At 43.2% G+C, this 21,334-nt stretch overlaps 1 protein-coding gene across 4 annotated transcripts in view; it reads right to left on the bottom strand.

Annotated features, from left to right (window-relative positions):
- ASAP2 (ArfGAP with SH3 domain, ankyrin repeat and PH domain 2) overlaps positions 1–16,201 on the bottom strand; it is a 93,237-nt gene extending 77,036 nt beyond the window's left edge. Inside the window, exon 1 of one of the 4 annotated variants that reach the window (XM_083495536.1) lies at positions 15,520–16,201. In XM_083495536.1, coding sequence (XP_083351662.1) covers positions 15,520–15,645 — 126 coding nt within the window. In that variant the 5' untranslated portion in view covers positions 15,646–16,201. The remainder of the gene's footprint in view (positions 1–15,519) is intronic. The other 3 variants (XM_083495539.1, XM_083495537.1, XM_083495540.1) reach the window with 3 other exon arrangements.
- Positions 16,202–21,334: the final 5,133 nt, after the last annotated feature.

Raw genomic sequence — 21,334 nt, 5'->3', positions numbered from 1 at the left:
TGTGCCGCGAGATTTTTTTCCGGTAAACAGGTGTGCCGTTGCCCAAAAACGTTTGGGAAACACTGAGCTAGACTACAGGTAGACTCCCTTCTGGTCCAGAATCAATGAGAAAGGCTATGGCCTCAACTCCACATTTGAAGCAGTATCATGCCACTTTAAACAGTCATGGCTTCCTTCAGTGAATTCTGGGAGCTGGAGTTTGTTAAGGGTGCTGAGAGTTGCTAAGAGGCCCCTATTCACCTTAGAGAGCTGCAATTCTCAGAGTGGTCTAAGAGTCAATCCCACTCTCCCAGCAAACTTTGCAAATTTAAAGCACACGGCTTTCTCCAAAGAATCCTTGCTGGAGAGGAGATATGAGCTGGCAACTTTTGTGACCAGATCATTCTCTTCGATTATGCAGAAAGTCAATTCCAATTGTACAAAAAAGGGAGTAAATGCAGTGTTCGCTATAGAACACAATTCAAAACTGCATTCAAAAAACCATGGTAAAGTCTTTGCTTGTTTGATTCCTTGTTTATTTACAAGTGTGGGGTGCATTACTTCATGACTTCCCCTTGCTCCATAACTTGTTTCAAACCCACGGGAAGACTTTCTTGCATCAGTGAGCAACACAGATCAATGGCCACCCTGGCTGGGGCTGATGGGGCTTCTGGTTCAAAACATCTGGCAACCCACATTGGCTACCCATGTAGCAGAGGCGTACCCCTTGCCTTGCACATGTTCCCAAAAAGGACCAGAAGCCACCACGTCATACCAATCCATCCTCAGTGGCAGCACCTATCAGTCATCTTGCTTCCTTTGGGAACCATTTCCTTTGCTTCCTCTCAAGGAATAACAGCCTCTGAATGCACCAAAATCAGGAACAATGCTGAAAGCAAACTTTCGGGATTTGAAAATCCACAGGAGAAAACAGGAGATGATACTTTAAACAAGACAGCCACACACACCACTGATTCTACCAACATTTATAGCCACAAGAATGTTCGCTGTATCGGATTTATTTGAGCTTCCATAAAATAAATGCCGGTCTCCAGCGTAAGACGTAAACTCAAACACAAGCAACAGTTCCGCCCTTCCTGCAACAGTTGGCAAGCATGTTAAGTGGAATCAAACTAGACAGCAAAGGAAGGTTCCTTGTGCCAAGTTAGGCCACTGGCCCTTCTGTCTAAGTATTTATACTGGCAGAAGCTCTTCAGGGCTTCAGACGGGAGCTGTTTTCTCAGCTCTACCTGAAGATGACAGGGATTAAACATGGGAATTTAGCAGACCCACCTGTGCATATTATAAACTGATTCTTAAATAACTAATTCATAAGGTGTTTTAAAAAAAGTGATACAGAAATATAAACCAGACATTGGTCTAAGCACACCTGTCATAGACTAATACCTTTCCATCTAACTTTCTCTTACAAATGATCCAACTATGCTGAATGCTCTGAGGCCGGCTCACTTTGCCCGATATAAGAAGCAAACAGTATACAAAGCAATGGCCTGATTCAATGCCATCTGTGCCAAAAAGGACTAACACACATTCCTATATGGTTTTGGTTCAGTGTAAACCATTGGCTACAGTGTACGCAGAAGTCACTATGAATTTCTGTCCCATCATACCTTCAGAATTTGGGAGGGATTGTGCATATATTTTCTAATTGTGGAGCTAGTCTCATACTTCATGAGGTTGCTGGCAATGTTTAAACTTTGCAGGTTAAAGAGTCTTATGCAAAAGAACTCCACGTGTTCTCCCAAAAACTGTGATGTCCAACGATCCCTTCTAGCTCTTGACTGTCTACTGAGGCTCTTACTACTCCAACTGGGCATGGCTCTCTTCTGGGTCTTAGTCGGAAATCATCCCCACACGTGCTACATGAGACCCTTTAAATTTTAACTAAAAGTACCACTGGCTTAAAACCGGGACCAATAACTGAGAGAGATGGCAATGACGCAGCACAAGTGAGTACAGGTATGTGCATAATTCAGGGCCCTGGGCAACTCTGGGAGGAAGGTTGGGGTATAAATTTAATTAATTAAGTTAAAATGGACCCTGATCCCAAACAAGGTCATGTTGGAGGATCCCCTTCTCACATCTTTTGAATACCATCCTCTTCACAGGTTGCAGCACTATCAGCAACTTAGAACAGTGCAGGTTTCCAGAGGACATTCTCAGAACACTTCTTAAGTTTGGCAGACACAGAATTTCCAATAAACTATTTTACTTGAATCTATCCTGCAGCTGATAATTTTGAATAAACGTATATACACTTTATAAAATGTAATAATAATTCAGGCAGTATTTGGAAACTAATGCATTTCTTCTGAAAAAGATGTCACATACTAGCATACAGTCGGGAAATCAAAAAGAAACTATGAGACAAGTCCTTCCTTGGATTCTCATGGGCAAAACAGAAACTAAAATCGCCCATCTTCAGTTTCGGAAATCAATGCCTAAATGGAAGTAAAGGTGCAAGGAACATGTTCCTAATGTATTTTTACCTTGATCTGAAATGTGTTTGATTGTCGATAAATGTTTCCAAATAAGTCTATCTAGCACTGAAGTCTCAAGCACTGTTTATTTATTCCCTCCATACATAAGCTGAGTGCAAGGAGAGGGATTGTGGGATTGGTGCTTGCTGTCCTTCCTCCAACAGTGTGAAAGGGGAACTAAGGTGCACACAGGTGCACATAGCTAGGCTCCTCCACATGATTAGGGACACGGTGTGCAGTCATGGTTCACAACTATCCTGCAGAACCCAAGTGCATTCAGCTTGCATAGGCACCTAAGCCCCAACTCACGCTTTCACTGAACTCACAGAAGATAGGGATAGGACCAAGAAGTGTGGGGTCCTACTCTCCTCTCCACACAGCCATTATATACACGGTGTAACAGCATATCCATACACAAAGGCACAAATCTGTCCCAATCACACACAAAATACAGACGGAGTCAAATATTAAGAGTAAAGGTTGCAGAGGTGAAGAGTGTGGCAGAGAACTCCTTCCCATGAGCACAGGTAGGATTTTTGTGGGGGGGGGGCAGAACCTCAGTCAAACTGCAAGGAGACCTATCCCAGGCAGAGGGAGGATTCTATATTCATCCATGTCCTCCTTTTCCTATTTAGAATCTGGCAACACACTCACACAGTTTATACATGATTGAGGGCAGAGCAGATACAAATTTAATACACATGCATTATGCATTATTCAGTGGTTGCAGGTAAAAAAAATACATAGGACTTGCTTCTTCTATGTGGAAGTGTTTGAAGACTGGAGGGCAGGGAGCAGTACCCTACAAAATTTTCTCTTAATTTTCTACTTCTGTGTCAGATCAAAGGAATACTTTTTTAAAATGAAAAACAGATGGAAGAGCAGGGATTATGGACTTGTGAAACAAGGCTGAGTATTGCACTAAACCGACTAAAACAAATTACTCTTGCTGGAGAGGAGATATGAGCCGACTACCTTAGCTGCCAGATCATTCTCTTCTATTATGGAGGAAGCTTTGTATTTGTAGTATATTTGTATTCTACACAAATACAAAGAGAGGGGAAATGATACTTTTAGTTGTATGAGGTACAACAGGCACCTTCTGTACCCCATGGAACGAAATGAAGTAAAATAAGAACCCAGCAAAATTCTGAATCTAAATTAGGGAACAGGGGTCAAGAAAATGGATATATGCATGGCAATGAAATTTCCACTCTTCTGCCTTTGTTCAAATAGTAATCCTGTCTGATTGATAGGGATTAAAATGATTAGTGAATGTATGCTGCTTCCTAAATGGCTTTCCTCAAAATAGATTTCACTAGGGCTGTTTCCCCCCCCTTTTTTGTAAAGTAAGTTTTCACTGAAAATGAACCAGAGCAAATAATGCATGCTTCATGTCCACATTGCTTTCATGCTCCCTTATTTCCCCTCTGCGTCTTTTAAAATACATAACAAAAGCTTTTCAGGAATGCACAACTAATTTGTTCCACTACAATCTCTTCAGCTGTTTTAAGGTAGTCACATACATACTTAACATAATGCCTAGACAAAATTATAGACTTCCAGCTGGAAAAAAAACACACCACAGTGATAATCTACTCTTTACTCTGGTGCAAAAAAAGGGGGGCATCTGCACAGCAGGTGGTTTTATACAGCACACTACAATTCCTAGACAATGCTAAGGATTAGGAAACCAAGTCACAGCCTACGCTCTAATTTCTGGCTTTTGTTGGTTTAAAGTCAGATGCTAACATTGAGGATGCAGCTGTAGGAACAGACATTAAAGAAACATGACTGCCAAGAGTAACAGCTGTAACATTTGCACAAATGAACTAGACTAGACATGTGCAGGAAAAGTTCAAAACTGATAAACCAATCGTTACAAACCCTTGAGGAAAAAGCATTCACTGGACTGGAGGACCAAACCTACCAAAACAACAAAGAATACCCACTCTCTGTTCTACTGCTACCTTTCGATATTTGCATCTTCTCTGCACTTGTAAATCATGGGCTTCTCAAGGCTATTATGAATGGTTAACAAAGCTTCGCAGACAGAAAACAACAACGAATTCTGCTGTTTAATAATGACATCATAACCAATAGATGTGCATCCTCTTATCCATATTGCCTTACTGTCATCCAAGAGCCAGCCTACTGAATCCCTTCGGATTAGGTCTTGGATCATTATCATCACACACGGCCTCACCAACAATGTGTTTCACTGGAGCATTCGTTTCAGACAGCTTGCAATGGTGCACAGGATAAAATCAGCTGGAAGGAGGCTACAACCCATTTACTGAGTTTGTTATACAAGAGTGAGATATTCATGCACCTCTGCAAGTCAAAAGCAGTTGGCAAAGACCCGCAAATCATTACAGAAGGGGAACGGCAAACCTGCATAAATTCCACATGCACACCCATTGTTAAACTTAGCTGGGTTGTGGTTCAGAAACCTTTTTTAGCGCAACAGCATCTTGATCACATATCTCATCAATAACTTGTTTTCCATTAAGTAATATATTCCAAAACATTTATGAATAAGGTCATGGTTGGTAGTAGCAGCCGGCAGCATGGCTATCCTGGCTTCCCAGTACAATCTGTGTATTCGTTTACATCCCAACTCTTTCTCTAAGAAGCTCAAGGTGCCATACATGGTTCTCCCCCTCTTCTTTCCTACAACGACCCTATAAACTCAGTACGTTAGGCTGAGAGACAGTGACTGGACCAAGGTTACCGGGTGGGCTTCATGGACAAATGGGGATTTGAACCCTGGTCTCCTGGGTCCTAGCCTAGCACGGGGTGACATAACTGAGCCCCATAGGTGTACTGCAGAAAGAAGGTAGTTGGTCAAGGGATCCCTGACTCAAAAAGGTTGAAAACCTCTGGGTTAGTCCATGCAACTACACATACATAATCTACCTAACACTTCTGAACTTGCAACAGAGGTAAGCAACTGTAATATAGCTGACATCAGAAAACTGCTCCTTTACAGACCAATGCTGAACTTGCACTCGGCACTACAAAAGGCAGAATTACCGTATTTTTTGCACCATAACACTCACTTTTTTCCTCCTAAAAAGTAAGGGGAAATGTCTGTGTGTGTTATGGAGGGAATGCCTACGGGTGGCATGCCTACGGATTTTCCTCCTCTAAAAACTACGTGCGTGTTATGGTCGGGTGCGTGTTATAGAGCGAAAAATACGGTAATTAGAAAGGATTGAGAAGAAAATACCAACCCTACCACAGAACTAATTTCTTTGTGTTATCCTCCAAGGCACCAAATCTAAACACATGCTTGAATCTCTGCAGAATCAGCAGGAACCCAAGTCATCCTGAATGTTGAGGTGAAAACTGTCCCTAAGAAGCACCCCACATATGGCTAAAGTAACCCCTCAAAAATCGAAAGGAAAAGCCACTGCAAATGATCTGCAGTAGGTATGCACCAGAATAGAATTAAATTCTTCTAACAATCCAATCCTATGCAGAGAAGTGAAGTCTTCTTTGTTCAGTGGGTTTTATTCTAGGAAGCAGCAGATCAGTAATTCAAGAGCAAAGGACCCAGGGAATAACAGATGTTGGAAATCCAGCAGTAGCTACAAGAGAACTGAGTTTTCAAAGGAATGGGGCTGGGCTGGGGGACTGGAAGAAGAACAGTTCAAGGGGAAATGACAGTAATTTCCCCCAAGTTTCCTTTTAAAGAATTATGGTATCACTCCTTTTCACTTCTCTGGAGATTGGATATATGTGCAAAGCGTTTGGATGGTAGCTTTTGAGAACATCTTCTATCCAGAGATTAGCTAACTGTCAATAATTAAGTATTCATTGGCCTGCGTTTTAATAGTTTGTCTTGCTTAGGCTGCAATTCCACACGTTTGTCTGGGAATTAATCTAACCATATTGCCTGCTTGTCCAACAACTCTCCATTTCCTTGATTTCTTCAAACTATAAACCACTAGAAGCATTTGCACACGCAATGTGAGCTCCCTGCACCATATGGTTGGCCACAATGGGAAGAGAGTTGCAGACTAGATGGGACTTTGGCCTCATCCAGCAGGGCTCTCTTCTTATGTTCTTATGTTAAAGCACTTTTGCAATATGTATTTTTACATTCAGTTGTAACACATTGACTGTTGCTAGTCTAAACAGAAACCATCTCCTCTTTTTATGGCTACTTCAACACATGAGGAAAGCTGAGGCTAGCCTTCCCAAACCAGGCACCTTCCAGATGTTGTTGGACCATCACTGACCATTAACCATGCTTGCACTCATGGAAGTTGTAGTCCAAAACATTTGCAGTGCACCAGTTTGAGGAAAGGGCTGGCCTACGCTGTGCTACCCTCCAGCTGCTCTATTCTATGCACAAAGCTCACACCAAATTGTTCCAGGGTGTGAAAACTCTTACCTGAGAGTTGCTTGCTCACCTGCATCACCCTCACAAGTGGCAAGCAGGGCCTTTGCCATATATCACATTCTGATGTAAAATACTGTAGCAGAATCTGTGGTGAAATGGTACGGCTCATGGTGAATTAATAAATATAAGCTGCCATACATACCCTGGATTTGGCATTGTGGCACACCACTACTAATGCCCATTCAGAGTTGTTCATGCTTGGGCCCCAATATTTGAATCCAATGAGCAACAGTGCACAAGCTAAAACAAGCCAGAACACAGTCAACTTTCTTCTGTGGCAATCATGCGCCTTGTAGTGAGGCAATGCGTTTGTAGGCCAACAGCTAAGTTTTGCCATTGTTCCACCAAGAAATAGGGATGGGCCGAGAGAAGAAAAATAGCTGCCCCATCTTCTATCATTTCTTCCACTGCTAGCACTATTTGGAGACAACGCCACAGCTTCTTCAATTTCCAATTTGTCCAATCCTTTCAGCTTTTAGGTCCTGTGCTAAGTATTGTTGTTGGTTCATGTCCACTCCCTACATTCATCACCACTAAGAAAAACAAACACTGACCTAAGATTATTCACATTACTGTTGTTGTACCCATCAGAATTCCTAACTAAAACAACCTGCATGCATTGGACGCTGCCTTATGCCAGTTCAAAGCTCTGGACCATCCAGTTTAGTATTACCTACACTGACTAGCAGCAGCTCTCCAGGGTTTGGGGCAGGCAGCATGCCCAATCCTACCTAGAGAACCCAAGAACTGAACCTGGGATCTTTTGATCTATCATTGAGCCGCAGCCCCTTCCAATCATTATGATAACATGTGGGTCCATATCATAATCATTTTCACAGAAGCTATGTAGGAAGACTGTGTAAGAGATTATGACTCTTAAGTGGAAGCAGGAATAAAACCATGCAATTACATTATTTTCTAGCAAAGGATACTGCTTTGATATTGATGCCATTCTGTTTTTGAAGGCAAACTGCTTTTTTTGCAAATCGTAAGGAACATAGCAAGCTAGTTGCCTTAAACTGAGTCCAATCCATTTGCCCCTCTAGGTCAGTCCTGCCTACAGTCCAGTTTCTCAAACTTGTGTCTCTAGCTGTTGCTGGACTACAAATCCCATCATCCCTAGCTAGCAGGGCTAGTAGTCAGGGATGGTGGGAGTTGTAGTCCAACAACTACACTGACCGATGGGGGCTTGCTAAGGTTTCAGGCAGGGAGCATTCCCAGTCCTACCTAGGGATTGAACCAGGATCCTTCTGTAGAAAACGCTTAATACAAACGAAGTTTTAATAACAACAACAAAGTTTTCAAGAGTTCAGAAAACTCCATCACTGGCACTGAAGGTAGACACAACACTGTTAGTTATGCCTCATAGCTCTTTGTACATAGTAGTTCTGTTTAATAATTTAAAAATGTGGTTTTACTTAAAGCTTGTGCAGATGTATCTAGGATTTAGGCCAAACTTTAACAGGAAATGCAAGCGGGGAGAGGGCAGAAAAGTGAGAGAAAATAGCAACCCATTCACAACTTCAGATCTTAATTACAGAGATCTTTTAGGAAGAAGAAATGTCTATGAAAAGGAAATTCCACCTCCTCCAGCTCCTAGTTTGTTTGTTGTTATTTGTAAGGACTAGGCATCAGTGGCGAGGTTAACGGATTAAATTCGATATTTAATCTGTTAACCTCAACCCATTGCCCCCCCCCACCTCTGAGGTTGCCTTTCAGAATGATTTTGTGACATGTTTCAGGACCAGAACTAGCTTACAGAATTTTTTCCATACATGCCTCTGGACAGCAGAACAAGACAGCTATTTAGCTACTTTAAAAGTCAAGGGTTGAAAAATAAATGAATTCAGATTTCTAAGTGCCTACCTTGTACACATGGGAAGAGAAATACTCTGGCAAACTGAACTAGATATTTTACAGATATGCCACATTTACATGCATCCCACACGTTACACGCAATGCAGGCTTCAAGAGATGCACTTTCTAAAAATGGAGCACCGGGATGTCTGACAGGATTGACCAGGGCTAGAATGCTAAGAATTTCTCCTTTGTTGGGAAACTTGATCAACCGGTTTTTCTTTTTCATTGGGATAACTGATTACCACATCTAGGACCAGAAAGGAATTTCCTCCAGGTCAAATTCATTACACCCAGTTAAACAAGCTTGCTTTAATTATCTGGGTTTCTTTTACTAAGCTTGTTCCTTGAACGGCAGGCAACTGTCCTGTGGAACACCTCGATCTGTCCTGTACTCTGCTGTGCACAATAATATGAACATAAAGTCAATCATTGGGGAGTGCCCAATATGGAGAATTTTGCTTTGATTTATCAGATCCAGACATCTTGTATATGCCTATGTAACTCAGGATGCATACTCTGGAACAGTGTCTGAAATTCAATACAGTCCCACAAATAAAAAATATTATTTGTTATATTTATTTATTTATTTATTTATTTATTTATTGCTTACTAAAAACACACACACACGCAAAGCAACGTACAACTAAAGAATAAAATACCAAATAAAGAGATTTAGAACATTAACTAAAAGTGCTCATCCTACAATGACATGAAAAGGAAACATCTGACTCCACCCAACGAAAAGGCAAACACCAATTAAGAGCCAAATAGTTATTATCAGACACCCTGTAGTAATGTTAACAGTAGTGTCTATTGCTGCAATAGGTTTGCAGTGATTCCCTGTATGCTTTAGTAAGACAGAAAAGCCACACAAAAAGACTTCTTTTAGTTTAAAGACTTATCTGTGTGAGTGCACCACAATAGAAAGAGAAGCTCAGGCAATCACTCCAACAACTTTTTAAAAGGAAACATCAGTATCAATGGAAAAGAAAAGAACTCACTCTGAAACTCACTTATAGATGGTACCTAACATCAAGGAAACTAGCGCTGATACACCCAGGAACCTCACCAAAATGCTGGAGAGGATGCACCTCCACAGGCACATACCTCCACATGTGGTGGGAATATCCCAAAATCCAACTCTTCTGGACATCAATCATACAAGATATATGCAAAATAACTAAGCAAGTATTAGAAGTCACCCCAGAACTGGCCCTACTAAACATATTCCAAGCTAATAATACCCACTTACATTATAGAGAGTTCATAACCCACCTGCTCTCAGCAGCCAGAAGCATCATAGCCAGACACTGGGGAGACCTGTCAGCAGTGAGCATGGACCAATGGTATCAAACAGTACAGTGGTACCTTGGGTTACATACGCTTCAGGTTACAGACTCCGCTAACCCAGAAATAGTACAGTGGTACCTCAGGTTACATACGCTTCAGGATACAGACTCCGCTAACCCAGAAATAGTACCTCGGGTTAAGAACTTTGCTTCAGAATGAGAACAGAAATCGCGCTCCAGTGGCACGGCAGCAGCAGGAGGCCCCATTAGCTAAAGTGGTGCTTCAGGTTAAGAACAGTTTCAGGTTAAGAACGGACCTCCGGAACGAATTAAGTAATTAACCTGAGGTACCACTGTATGGGAAACAGCCTTGTTAGAAAAACTAACCAATAAACTGAAACTGACACGGGGACAAATAGAAGACGCCTTCACCCCAGTATGGTTCCGCTTTATCACATACATAGCCCAACAAGACAACAACAATAATCCACCAACAGCATACAAATCAATCTGGCTAACCTGATCCAAAACACACACACACACACACACACACACACCCCACACAAAATCTCACTACAGCCAACCAAAGACAACCAACCACACCCTAGGCCGCCCCCAACCTCTCTCACCACCAAGAAAATACAACAAGTGAATAGTAAAAGAACACATACAAATGACAATGACACAAAACCCCACACATACACTAAGGCAGTGGTGTCCAAACTTTTTTCAAAGAGGGCCAGATTTGATGAAGTGAAGGGCCAAAAGGGCCAACCAGAGTTGTTAACCTTTTTTTAGGATTGAAGTTGTTGAGGTTCTTTAAGGATTTTACCCCAGGAAATAAACTGACACAGGGACCAGATTAAACCGACCAGCGGGCCGGATTAGGCCCCCAAAACAGACTTTGGACATGTCTGCACTAAGTAGAAGAATAGAAGCATAACTACCCAACCCAACCCCACCCCACTCACCACTCTCCCTTTTTTCTTCCTAACCTAACACTGTATGCAACACTAATGTCTCACAACAAATGAAACCTATCTGTAGAAATACAAAACTCATCCCAAAATGAGATTAAATCTCCTTCATGAGGTTCTTCATTATTAAGAAAAATCCACTGATCCTACCTCCGACCTATGGGACACAATGGACAAACGTAGATTCATCAATGCTTTACTGTGTCACAATGGAAGTGTGAACTCAAAGAGGAAATTGGGTAATGTGACAAGATCATCAGCATGCCAACGTTTGTTGGGAGCTGCTGTGGTTTATTGTTGCAACAGAAAATAACAATACTTTTTTTAAAAAAAGAAATCAAGAAAAATCCACTAAAACCTGCAGGCTGAATTCTCCTTCCCCATCCCCCACTTGGAAAAAGAGACCTTCAGACGGCAGGTAAAGTACCTAAACAGGTTTCCAGTATTTCAGTGACTCATCATTTGCTGTAGCTTAGTCTTTCCAGCCTAGTTACTGTTTTACCTGGCGCAAGCAGTCCTGCTGGCATTTTAATATCATGTATATAAACAATACAAGGCACAGATACACTTTCTGAAATATGTTTGGGAAGCATTATGCAGGATCAGGCCAGCAGAGCAAGTTCTTTCAAACTACTGTCTCCCCCTTTTTTTTGCAATTAGAAATTGGATGGCCTAATTCTAATCATAGCATCATCTCTACAGGCTTGAAAAACCTGCTAAATGGCGTTAATACTGTACTGTAAAGGGTGTGACCTGTATTGCTGCAGCAGAAAAGGCTGCAGAGATTTACACTTTGAAAGCCACAGCTATTTAGGCACTTGATTCAAGGCTAAAATGTACTCAGTTTAATTAAGCCATTTCAGAATCTCAGTGTGACCAATTCAGAACGGCTGATGTTTTGCCAACTTTTACTGAAGAAATTAATACTAGTAGATGAGCAGAGACACTTTGCCAACACAAGCCTCAATTAATGCAGCTACGCGTAATTCTACTCACCCATAGTGAGCAGTTCTTGACAGGGCAGTAAATGTTTAGGTTTATTAGCATTTTCCTCCACCGCACAGCATGATTTAAGATACTGTCTTGATATACATGACAATTAACTATTTCATACTACTGTCCACTGGAAATTTCTATCTTAGCATTCAAAACCCAGAGAACAGCTGAGATAAGGCTCTGCTTTGGAAACTAGCTTTCGACTCAATATGTGACCTGCACCAAACATCTGTCAGACAGATTGTGTAGAATCAAGCATGCTTTAGGATTGCTTGCTTATTTGTTTGTTTAAACAGCCTGTTTTCCCATTTATAAGGGAAACAAGCTTTCGGCATGTTTTTTAGAGAGACCCCTTCACACTCAAAACTCAAATTTATCACCACTCCAGAACTGTGAATGACACTCATTCACGAATCAGGATGCTCTGACTTCTGACTCATGAGATTAAAAAAAGAACTCTCATGATTCTAAGCTACAAAGTGACAATTTGAATGAACTCTTTCTTTTCTTCTTAAGTCATTCCAGGCTTTATAACTGAAATGATGCTGCTGTTCCTGGAATAGGAATTAATAGTTTCTGGGAGTATTTTCAATTCTGGACATCATTTCTTAACGCGCACCCTGAATTGTGGTACCATAGACAAAAGCATCTCTCTGAAAGAGAGTTTAATCTCACGTGGTATATATGAATGCGGTATATATGTTCTTCAAAATCATAAGCACTACAAGTCTTTTTAAAGTAAAAATAAAGACCTGTCACTCTCACAAAGCCCCAAGGCACAGGAAGTGTTGGCTAACCATTTGAGAGTTATTTATAAGGCCAGTGTCTGCAGAACTGTGTCTAAAGGTAGAAAGGAGGATGGAATTAATATTATTTTTTATTCCTTCAAGCTCTGTGATCCAAGAGTTATGAGGAAAATCCTGGAAACGGAATCATTTCTTCATTGTTTTAGGCTGGGATTAGGCAATGCACGGACAGCAGGCCACATTAGCCCTCCCAAGGCTTTTCTCCATCACATGGTAACTCACCTGCAGGCCAGTAAACCTGGTGAAAAGAAATGGGGGGAACTTGTGTACTTAGCAAGCTGTATGTTGCTATTAACCTACGCTTTTGCTTCTGAGTCCCCATGCATGTTTGCTCAGAAGCAAATCCCACTGTGTTCAATGGGACTTGCTCCTCAGCTCATGTGCTTTGGATTGCAATTCAAAAACTCTCAAAAAGTTTTCAAATCCCAGATTGTTTTAATAAGTGACACCTTCCCCCGCCCCAAAGGACTGCTTGGTGTTTTTCAAGATTCAAAAAACCATATATTTTGAAAATATAAAGGTTAAGAGCAAATTTGTAAGGGGGAGGGGATTTCTTCGTAACAGCAAAATAATACTTCCTCCAATCTGGACCAGCTAACTTGAATTCAATAGTTTTTCATCTTTTGAAGAAGAATACAGAACCCTATGAGTCTACCATAACAAAGCACTGTAGTGGAAAAAGACAGACTGGACACATTGCTTTTTACAAGTTAAATGAACACTTTTATGAAGCAGCCCAGAAAGGCTGTGTCATTCAAATAAAAATGCAAAGTAACTCCAGAGTTTATTATGTGTCAGTGAGATATATTCAAACCATATCTGGATGTGCCTCGATATTCGTTTACATGCCACTGACAGTGAGGGAGGGAGAGCAGGATAGTATTGATCCTAGAAATAGTCCAGTTTTTATTTGGGAAGGAGGATTCTACAAGAGATGTTGAATATTTAGACAGATCACATCTCAGACATTGTTTCTTTTCTGTAGGGTAAATCCCAATGAAGGTACACAAAGAAGCCTAAAACTATGATTTATTTATTTTATGTTTAAAAAAAACATTACGCCAAAGCAAACTGGCTACACTCTTCACAGGGGTAAACAAAAGCTAATCCAGTGCTAAATCCCTTTTGCCTTTAAACAGTACTGTGCATAGTGAGAAAGTGCACCTTTCACTTCTTTTGTGTGAAGGGAAGAGTGCTTTAAATCCCATGTGCCAGGGTCTGATACAACTTAATAAAGAGAAGAGGGAGGAAATGCTGTGGTGTTAGTAAAGGAGGAGCCACAAGGGGACAGAGGCTTTAGTAAAGCAAGTTTATGATCTTGTATTAGTAGTGGTCAAAGACCTAACCCTTTTGTTTTGGTGACATAGGCATTTTAATTCCTATAAGGAATACAAGGGATGGAATACTCCATGGGTCTCCAACATAATAGGCCTTGAAAGGGGAGAAAAGATGAACACTTTTTTTAAAAAAAAATAGATGTTACTTATGTGGATCTGCAGCATTTATTTAACCCCCTCAGTCCCCAAGATGGGAGAGAAAAAATATCCAGAGTAAAGCTTACGGTCTGATCCTATGCATCTTTCTTTACTCAGTAAGCACTACTAGGTCCAACGGGACTTACATCTTAATAAGTAATGCATAGGAGGATAGACAGCTTTGGGATCAAGCCCCAGTGAACACAGTGGAATATAATTTCTAAGTAAATATGCTTAGGGTCAGGTTGCCCATCTCCCAAATCCCATCTTTCGGAATAAGCCACATTGGAGACAGCAAAGATTGCATATTTGTGCGCGCACACACGTTATGTACACACACACACACAATATATATATATATATATATATAGAGAGAGAGAGAGAGAGAGAGAGAGTTATTTATACATATATATGGTTATATATATATATTTGGAGAGTTCCTCTCCCCATTGAGACGGGTTAGAAAATGCCATCAAGAAGTCTTTTGGGAGGGTGGGGGCAGGTTTCCAAAATCTTTGTGTCAGGAAAGCTCATTTGTGTAGTATGCAGCTCGTTTAGAGAGGGAGAGAAATGGTTGAAGATAGCCTTGCCCAAGACAGTACAGGTGGATACATGGTGGGCCCCCTCCTCGGGGAGGGCTGAGGGAATTCAAGCCCTTTGTGGCAAAAAGGGAAAAAACAAAATATAATAATAATAATACCCCACCTATCTGCCCCAATATCGAAAGCAAAGAGTTGCTAGAGAGGTGTATTCTGAGGAAAAACGATTTAGGGAAAAAAAGGCGGGCAAAAGGGGAAACAGGAGAAAAGAAGGGGCTGCTGTGATTGTCGCCTTTCTCCCCCCCCCCCGCCCGCCAAAAAAAAGCGGGGCATAATCCTCTCATGGAAGGCACCAAAGGGGTGCTGAGTCGGGCACGAAGCCCCCTTTGTGCCAGAAGGCGGCAAGAGCGACGGAGGAGAGGGGAGGAGAGCGAGCCTGGGCATGGCTGACGGCTCCTCCATGCTTCCCTCTTGCAGCCTCCCCACTTCCCCAGAGAAGCCCCACAGCCAGGCGCGCAGGGGGCTAGGGAGGCACACGGAGCCCGGGGGCTATGGGGGCTGGGGCGGGCTCGGTGCGGCGGTCGAGCCGTCTCCTCCTTCCCGCAGGCCAGGCGGAGGGGCTGGTCTGGGTCTGGGTCTGGGCTCTGCCCCCTTTCGGCGCCGCCGCCGCCCGCTCGCTCGCTCACCTCCTCGATGGCGGCCACGGTGTTCCGGCACTGCACCATCCGGGTGGTGAAGTTGGAAGCGGTGGGCGACTTGTAATCCTCATTGGTCTCGGAGACGAATTCCGACACGGAGATCTGGTCCGGCATGGCGGGGAAAAGGGAGGGAAGGAAGGAAGGAAGGAAGGCAGGGAAAGAGAGAGAGGAGGAGAGCGGCGGGGCTGGCGGGCAGGAGACTCCTGCAAGAGGAGGGAACGGGGTGGGGGAAAGGCGCTGGAAGGAGGAGAGAGGCAGAGAGGCAAGGCAAAGGCAAAGGCAGGCGAAGCTGGAGCCTCCCCGCCTCACATCGCTCGGCAACCGGCTGCGGCGCGATCTCCTTTGCAAGAAGCGAAGCGTCAGTGGGCGGGTGGGAGGTGATTATTGTGAGAGAGGCAAGCGCGCACAGACACACACACACACACACCCGCGCGCGCGCCCAGACGCACGCGAGGAAATGCCCTAGTTTTTTGTGTGTTTTTTGGTGTGTGTGTGTGTGTGTGTGTGTGTCCCAGGAAGGGAGAGAAGCAGACATACAAGCCCTCCCCTTCTAATCACGCACAAGGAGGGCGGAGATGGGGGGCGCAGACCAGACAAACACTCCTCCCACTGTAACGCGCGCGCGGAGGGAGAATCCAGTGCCTCCGCCGCCGCACACGCCCCTCGTAATGCCGAAGGAGAAACACCTCCCTGACCGCGGAGGAGGAAGGCAGGCGCTCACCTCTCCGTGGTCACGTACAGGGAGGGGATAATAGTCTGTGTATAAACACACACACTCTCTTTTTCATGTACATGACAAGAAAAGACTCTCCCACATCTCTTCTCCCCCCCCCCCCCGCCCGCAGAGCTGCTTTTACGCAGCGTTTTCATTCACGCCTTTCCATCTTCGCATCCCCTCATTCTTCCAAAAGAGCTCCCGCTGAAACGTTTCTCAGTGGAGTCGCTATTCACTAACCGGTAACCCTTTGAAATCAAGCATGGAACGTGAACGTGTGGATGTTACCACATCTACTGTGGGTTGCCTGGAGGTTGTAACGTTTGAGTTAACACCCGGCTCTTAATGCAGTGGTCTTGAGAACCTCAAGAAACCCAAGTCTGGATGAAGGAGTGAATGGGCTCAAAAGGAGAGAGAGAGAGAGAGAGAGAGATAGCCTGGATGAAGATGTGAATGAGCTCAAAAGGAGAGAAGGAAAGAAAGAAAGAAAGAAAGAGAATTGGCTTTGAGGTCATGCGAGGAAACTCGCTTATATTTGGGTTGGCTTATTCACACATGCAAGTTCACACAGTCATCAAGTTATGAATCACACATATTTTATGTGGCAAATATTTCTTTCTCGCTGTATGCACCATGTACTTCAGTGTCCTGGCAATGTGATTCACCTTGAGTTCTCATTAAGGTGTCAATCCTTGGAAGTAGTTTTGAGAAAGTCAAAGATTATTGATCTAAGTATGCTCAAAATATATTGGGAGAGCAGTCCCCAGAAGGTATCTCCCCGAGTGTGAGGGGGAAATAAATAGGTGTGTATTCAATAGACTGAAAGCGGCCATACTGAGTCAGACTATTAGTCCACGTAGCCCGGTATTGTTTACAGTGACAGGCATCAGCTCCCCAGAGTTTCAGAAGAGGGTCTTTTGCAGCCCTGCCTGGAAACACCAGGAACTGAATCTGGGATTTTTTGCATGCAAAGCAGCTTCTCCAAATCTTGGCTCAGTCTGTAGAGCAGGAGACTCTTAATCGAAGGGTTGTGGGTTCGAACTCCACGTTGGGCAAAATATTCCTGCATTGCAGGGGGTTGGACTAGATGGTGCCCTTCTACGAGTCTTCTCTTGAGTCCACTCTACTTTCTTATTTAATGGATATGCGCTCAGAGCTTCCAGAACAACTTAGATAAGCAAGATTAAAATACGTAAATATAACAAATTACCGTACATCGTGCTAAAGAAAACAAAGTGGGGAAAGAAAAAACGACTTTGCCCGGCACCAAACGGTAAACAATGTTGGTGCCATGTGAGGGCTACCGTGGGGAGGGAATTCCATAAGTGGGGTGCCACCACCGAAAAGACTCTCCAGCCACCACCTGCCTTACATCAGTTGGCAGGAACACCTGGAGAAGAGCCTCCCAAGATAACCTTGATATATGGTCCAGTTTATAGGGAAAACGTGTGCCCAGTATGGGATCACATAGGCATAGCTAAAGGCCGAGCTGTATTGAGGTACATGTGCATATGCATCTAACATGAGAGCTGCTTCCTTGATGATGCAACCCCACTACAATAGTATTTTTTTAAAAAAATAATAATAATAGAAGTTTAAACAAAACATATTATCCAAAAATATCGCATCCTTAATTTCCCCCATTTTCCTCCCTCCCCCACCCTCCCATAAAGGACCCCCTCCCCGACTCCCCTCAGTTCCAATCTTTGGTTTCTCTGTGAATACTGTTCTCTGCATGTTACAAAATTGTATAAATCCTTAAATTGTCTGATTGTCAATAAAGAGTTTGTGAGTGTTTATTCAAAACCTGCCAAGGAGTCCAATTCACTTTGTTGCGACATCAAGTACTTTGTAAAGGGTTCCCATTCATCTTTAAAGTCACAGTTGTCTTTGTCCCGTAGCTTATGTGTCAATTTTGCCAGTTCTGTATAATCCATCAATTTCCCTTGCCATGATTCTTTAGTTGGGATTTCTTCGTTCTTCCAACCTTGTGCTATTAAAACTCTCACGGCCGTTGTCGCATACATGAAGATATTTTTCACCATTTTTGGCAGGTCTTTTCCTACAATCCCTAACAAAAATGCTTCAAGTTTTTTTACAAATGTTAGATGGAACATTTCCCAAATTCTTTTGATTACATTACAATCCCACCACATATGATAAAATGTCCCCTCCTTTTCCTTACACTTCCAACATATATTTGAACTAGTTTTGTACATTTTCCCTAACTGCACTGGTGTCAAATACCATCTATACATCATCTTCATATAATTCTCCTTCAACAGGGAACAATCTGTAAATTTTAAACCAGTTTTCCATAACTTTTCCCAATCTTCCATCATAATGTTGCCCACCACAATAGTATTAACTGGCATCAAATCATGTAGGGTTTGGGATTTTTTTTTCACCCATTGCTGATCACGTAAGTGATTGGAGGAAACCTACAAAAATTGTCCAGGCTTGCAGTTTCCTTAGTCATACTCAGAAGCAGCATGAAATCATACCACAAGGAAGCAACTCCCGCTGGCCACAATGAATGGGCCAGTTAATAAGCCTGCCTGCCCCCATAGCCTGGATTCAGCCCTGAAAATCAGTAGTGCACCTGGACGAGAGGATGGACAACATACAGATTCTTGCTCAGAGTGTTAAGTTGTGGGTGAACATATCCGACAACACAGTGATTCTTCAAACAGCTCTTGTTTATTCACAGGCCAGGACAGAACTGAACTGAAGGGTTCAGTCAGCCTGCTTATATAGAGCTCCAGTACAAAGTAACTGTAACAATTTTCTAAAACTATCCAATCACTGAACGTCACTTTCGATCTCTTATTTGCATAACTATCTACAGTATCCCCCTGCTGGCCCAGGGTGAGAAATTCAGTACACAACACAGAGCACAGTCATTGTGAAGGTATGTAAGCCAGAAGTGGCACATACTGCCTGTCACAAACAAAAACTCCAGTGAAGGTAAGGAGGACAGTGTGGTATAGTTGTTAAAAGTATTTGACCAGGAAGGGGAGACCCAGGTTCACGTCCCAACATACGGTAGCTACAAAGTTCCCTGGGTAACCTTAGACAAGTCACTCTCTCAGCATCCTGCCTCACAGGGTTGCTGTGAGGACAAAATGTGTTGTGAGTGGAGCCACGCACATTGCCTTGACCTCCTTGGCGGTAACACATTAAAGTTTTAAAGCTATTTTTCACTGGGCATTGGCAAAGGCCTCTTTACAGCTGGCTTTTCCCTACTTCCCCTGTAAATATCAGTACAGGCAGCTCACCTGTGTACAGGAAGATTTACTTGAAAACCACAGAGCCTAGGACTTGCCAATCAGAAGGTCGGCGGTTCGAATCCCCGCAACGGGGTGAGCTCCCGTTGCTCGGTCCCTGCTCCTGCCCACCTAGCAGTTCGAAAGCACGTCAAAGTGCAAGTAGATAAATAGGTACTACTCCGGCGGGAAGGTAAACAGCGTTTCCGTGCGCTGCTCTGGTTCGGCAGAAGCAGCTTAGTCATGCTGGCCACATGACCCGGAAGCTGTACGCCGGCCCCCTCAGCCAATAAAGCGAGATGAGCACCGCAACCCCAGAGTCGGCTGGACCTAATGGTCAGGGGTCCCTTTACCTTTACCACTAGCAGAGGCACAGTACAGAAAGGAATGCACTGATTCCTTGCTTCGGTTCAAGGAAAAAAATGTGCATTTTTAAAGTTGGAGTCTGCCCAACGGTGGTAGTTAACACTTTTTTTATTGCTAGGCCTTAGCCATGGAAAAATGGAAGTCATAATAAACAGAAGGGTGGCTCTAAATGTGTGCAAGATGTTTTCCCTTCTACAGTAACTATCCCCGATGCCTGCAATTGTGGGTCTTTCTAAAAAGCTCAACAACTTTCGGGGTGTCCTGGTTTTTACTTTTTGAAATATGTCAACCCTAGTCCAGAGGGTACAGAATTCCACAAACTGTTCTGTCAAAAACAATAACGTATATATACAGTGGTACCTCAGGTTACATACGCTTCAGTTTACAGACTCCGCTAACCCAGAAATAGTACCTCAGGTTAAGAACTTTGCTTCAGGATGAGAACAGAAATTGTGCTCCGGCGGCGCGGCGGCAGCAGGAGGCCCCATTAGCTAAAGTGGTGCTTCAGGTTAAGAACAGTTTCAGGTTAAGAACAGACCTCCGGAACGAATTAGGTACTTAACCAGAGGTATCACTGTACATATCATTTGTGTGTGTGTGTGTGTATACATACATACATACTAAGGCTGTGTACACACAGAACATTTTATATGTTTCAAATGTGTATCAAGTAACCGCACTCACCATTGTAAACAGCAGGATCTAGAATAAATCTAAATTGAAAGCAAGGTGTTGAGGACGAGCATTAATGATTTCAAATAGAGGAAAAACTACGTACATTTTTGTGCCACAAATGTGTTTGTGTGTATGCAGCCTGTAAAGACATCAAAACGCACACACAATATAATGTGCAGGGTTTTTTGTTTCATTTTGTTTCCCCAAACAGTTATGATCAGAGGTCGGCAACCTAAGGCCCATGGGCCAGAAACGGCCCATGAGAGTTGCTTAACCGGCCCATGAGCCTCCCCTGAACCAAGGCACCCGCTTGCTGAGTCCCCGCACACTGCGCTAAACAGACACAGCACAGCACAGGGACTCTCTTCCACGGCGCCGAAAATTGCTTCTGCGCATGCCCAGACGCCGAAAATCGCTTCTGTGCAGGCGCGGTTTTTGGTGTCTGGGTGTGCACAGAAGCAATTTTCGGCACCACAGACATGCACAGACATAATTTCCAGTGTCGCGCTGCGCCAGTCTAGCCCACGGAGGATCTCCGCAGGAGTGATCTGGCCCACGCCCGGTAAGCCTTGCCAACCCCTGGTTATGATATTTAAGCTTAAACAGCTGCATCACTTTTCAGATAGGTAAATACAATGGTCACAATCAAACACAGAGTTAAGTGCAATGAAAAATGGTTGAGTTAAAAGTAAAGTGATTAAAAATTTCCTAGACTTCCAATGCAAAAGGAACTTAGTTTGGTTCATCTCAGCAGCGTAGCGTGGGTTGTCAGCACCCGGGG

The sequence above is a fragment of the Podarcis liolepis genome (genome assembly GCF_965112155.1).
Source record: "Podarcis liolepis genome assembly, chromosome: 3".
Classification (NCBI taxonomy): Eukaryota; Metazoa; Chordata; class Lepidosauria; order Squamata; family Lacertidae; genus Podarcis; species Podarcis liolepis.
Note: the sequence above shows the minus strand (reverse complement) of the source record. Positions and strands in the feature narration are given on the sequence as shown.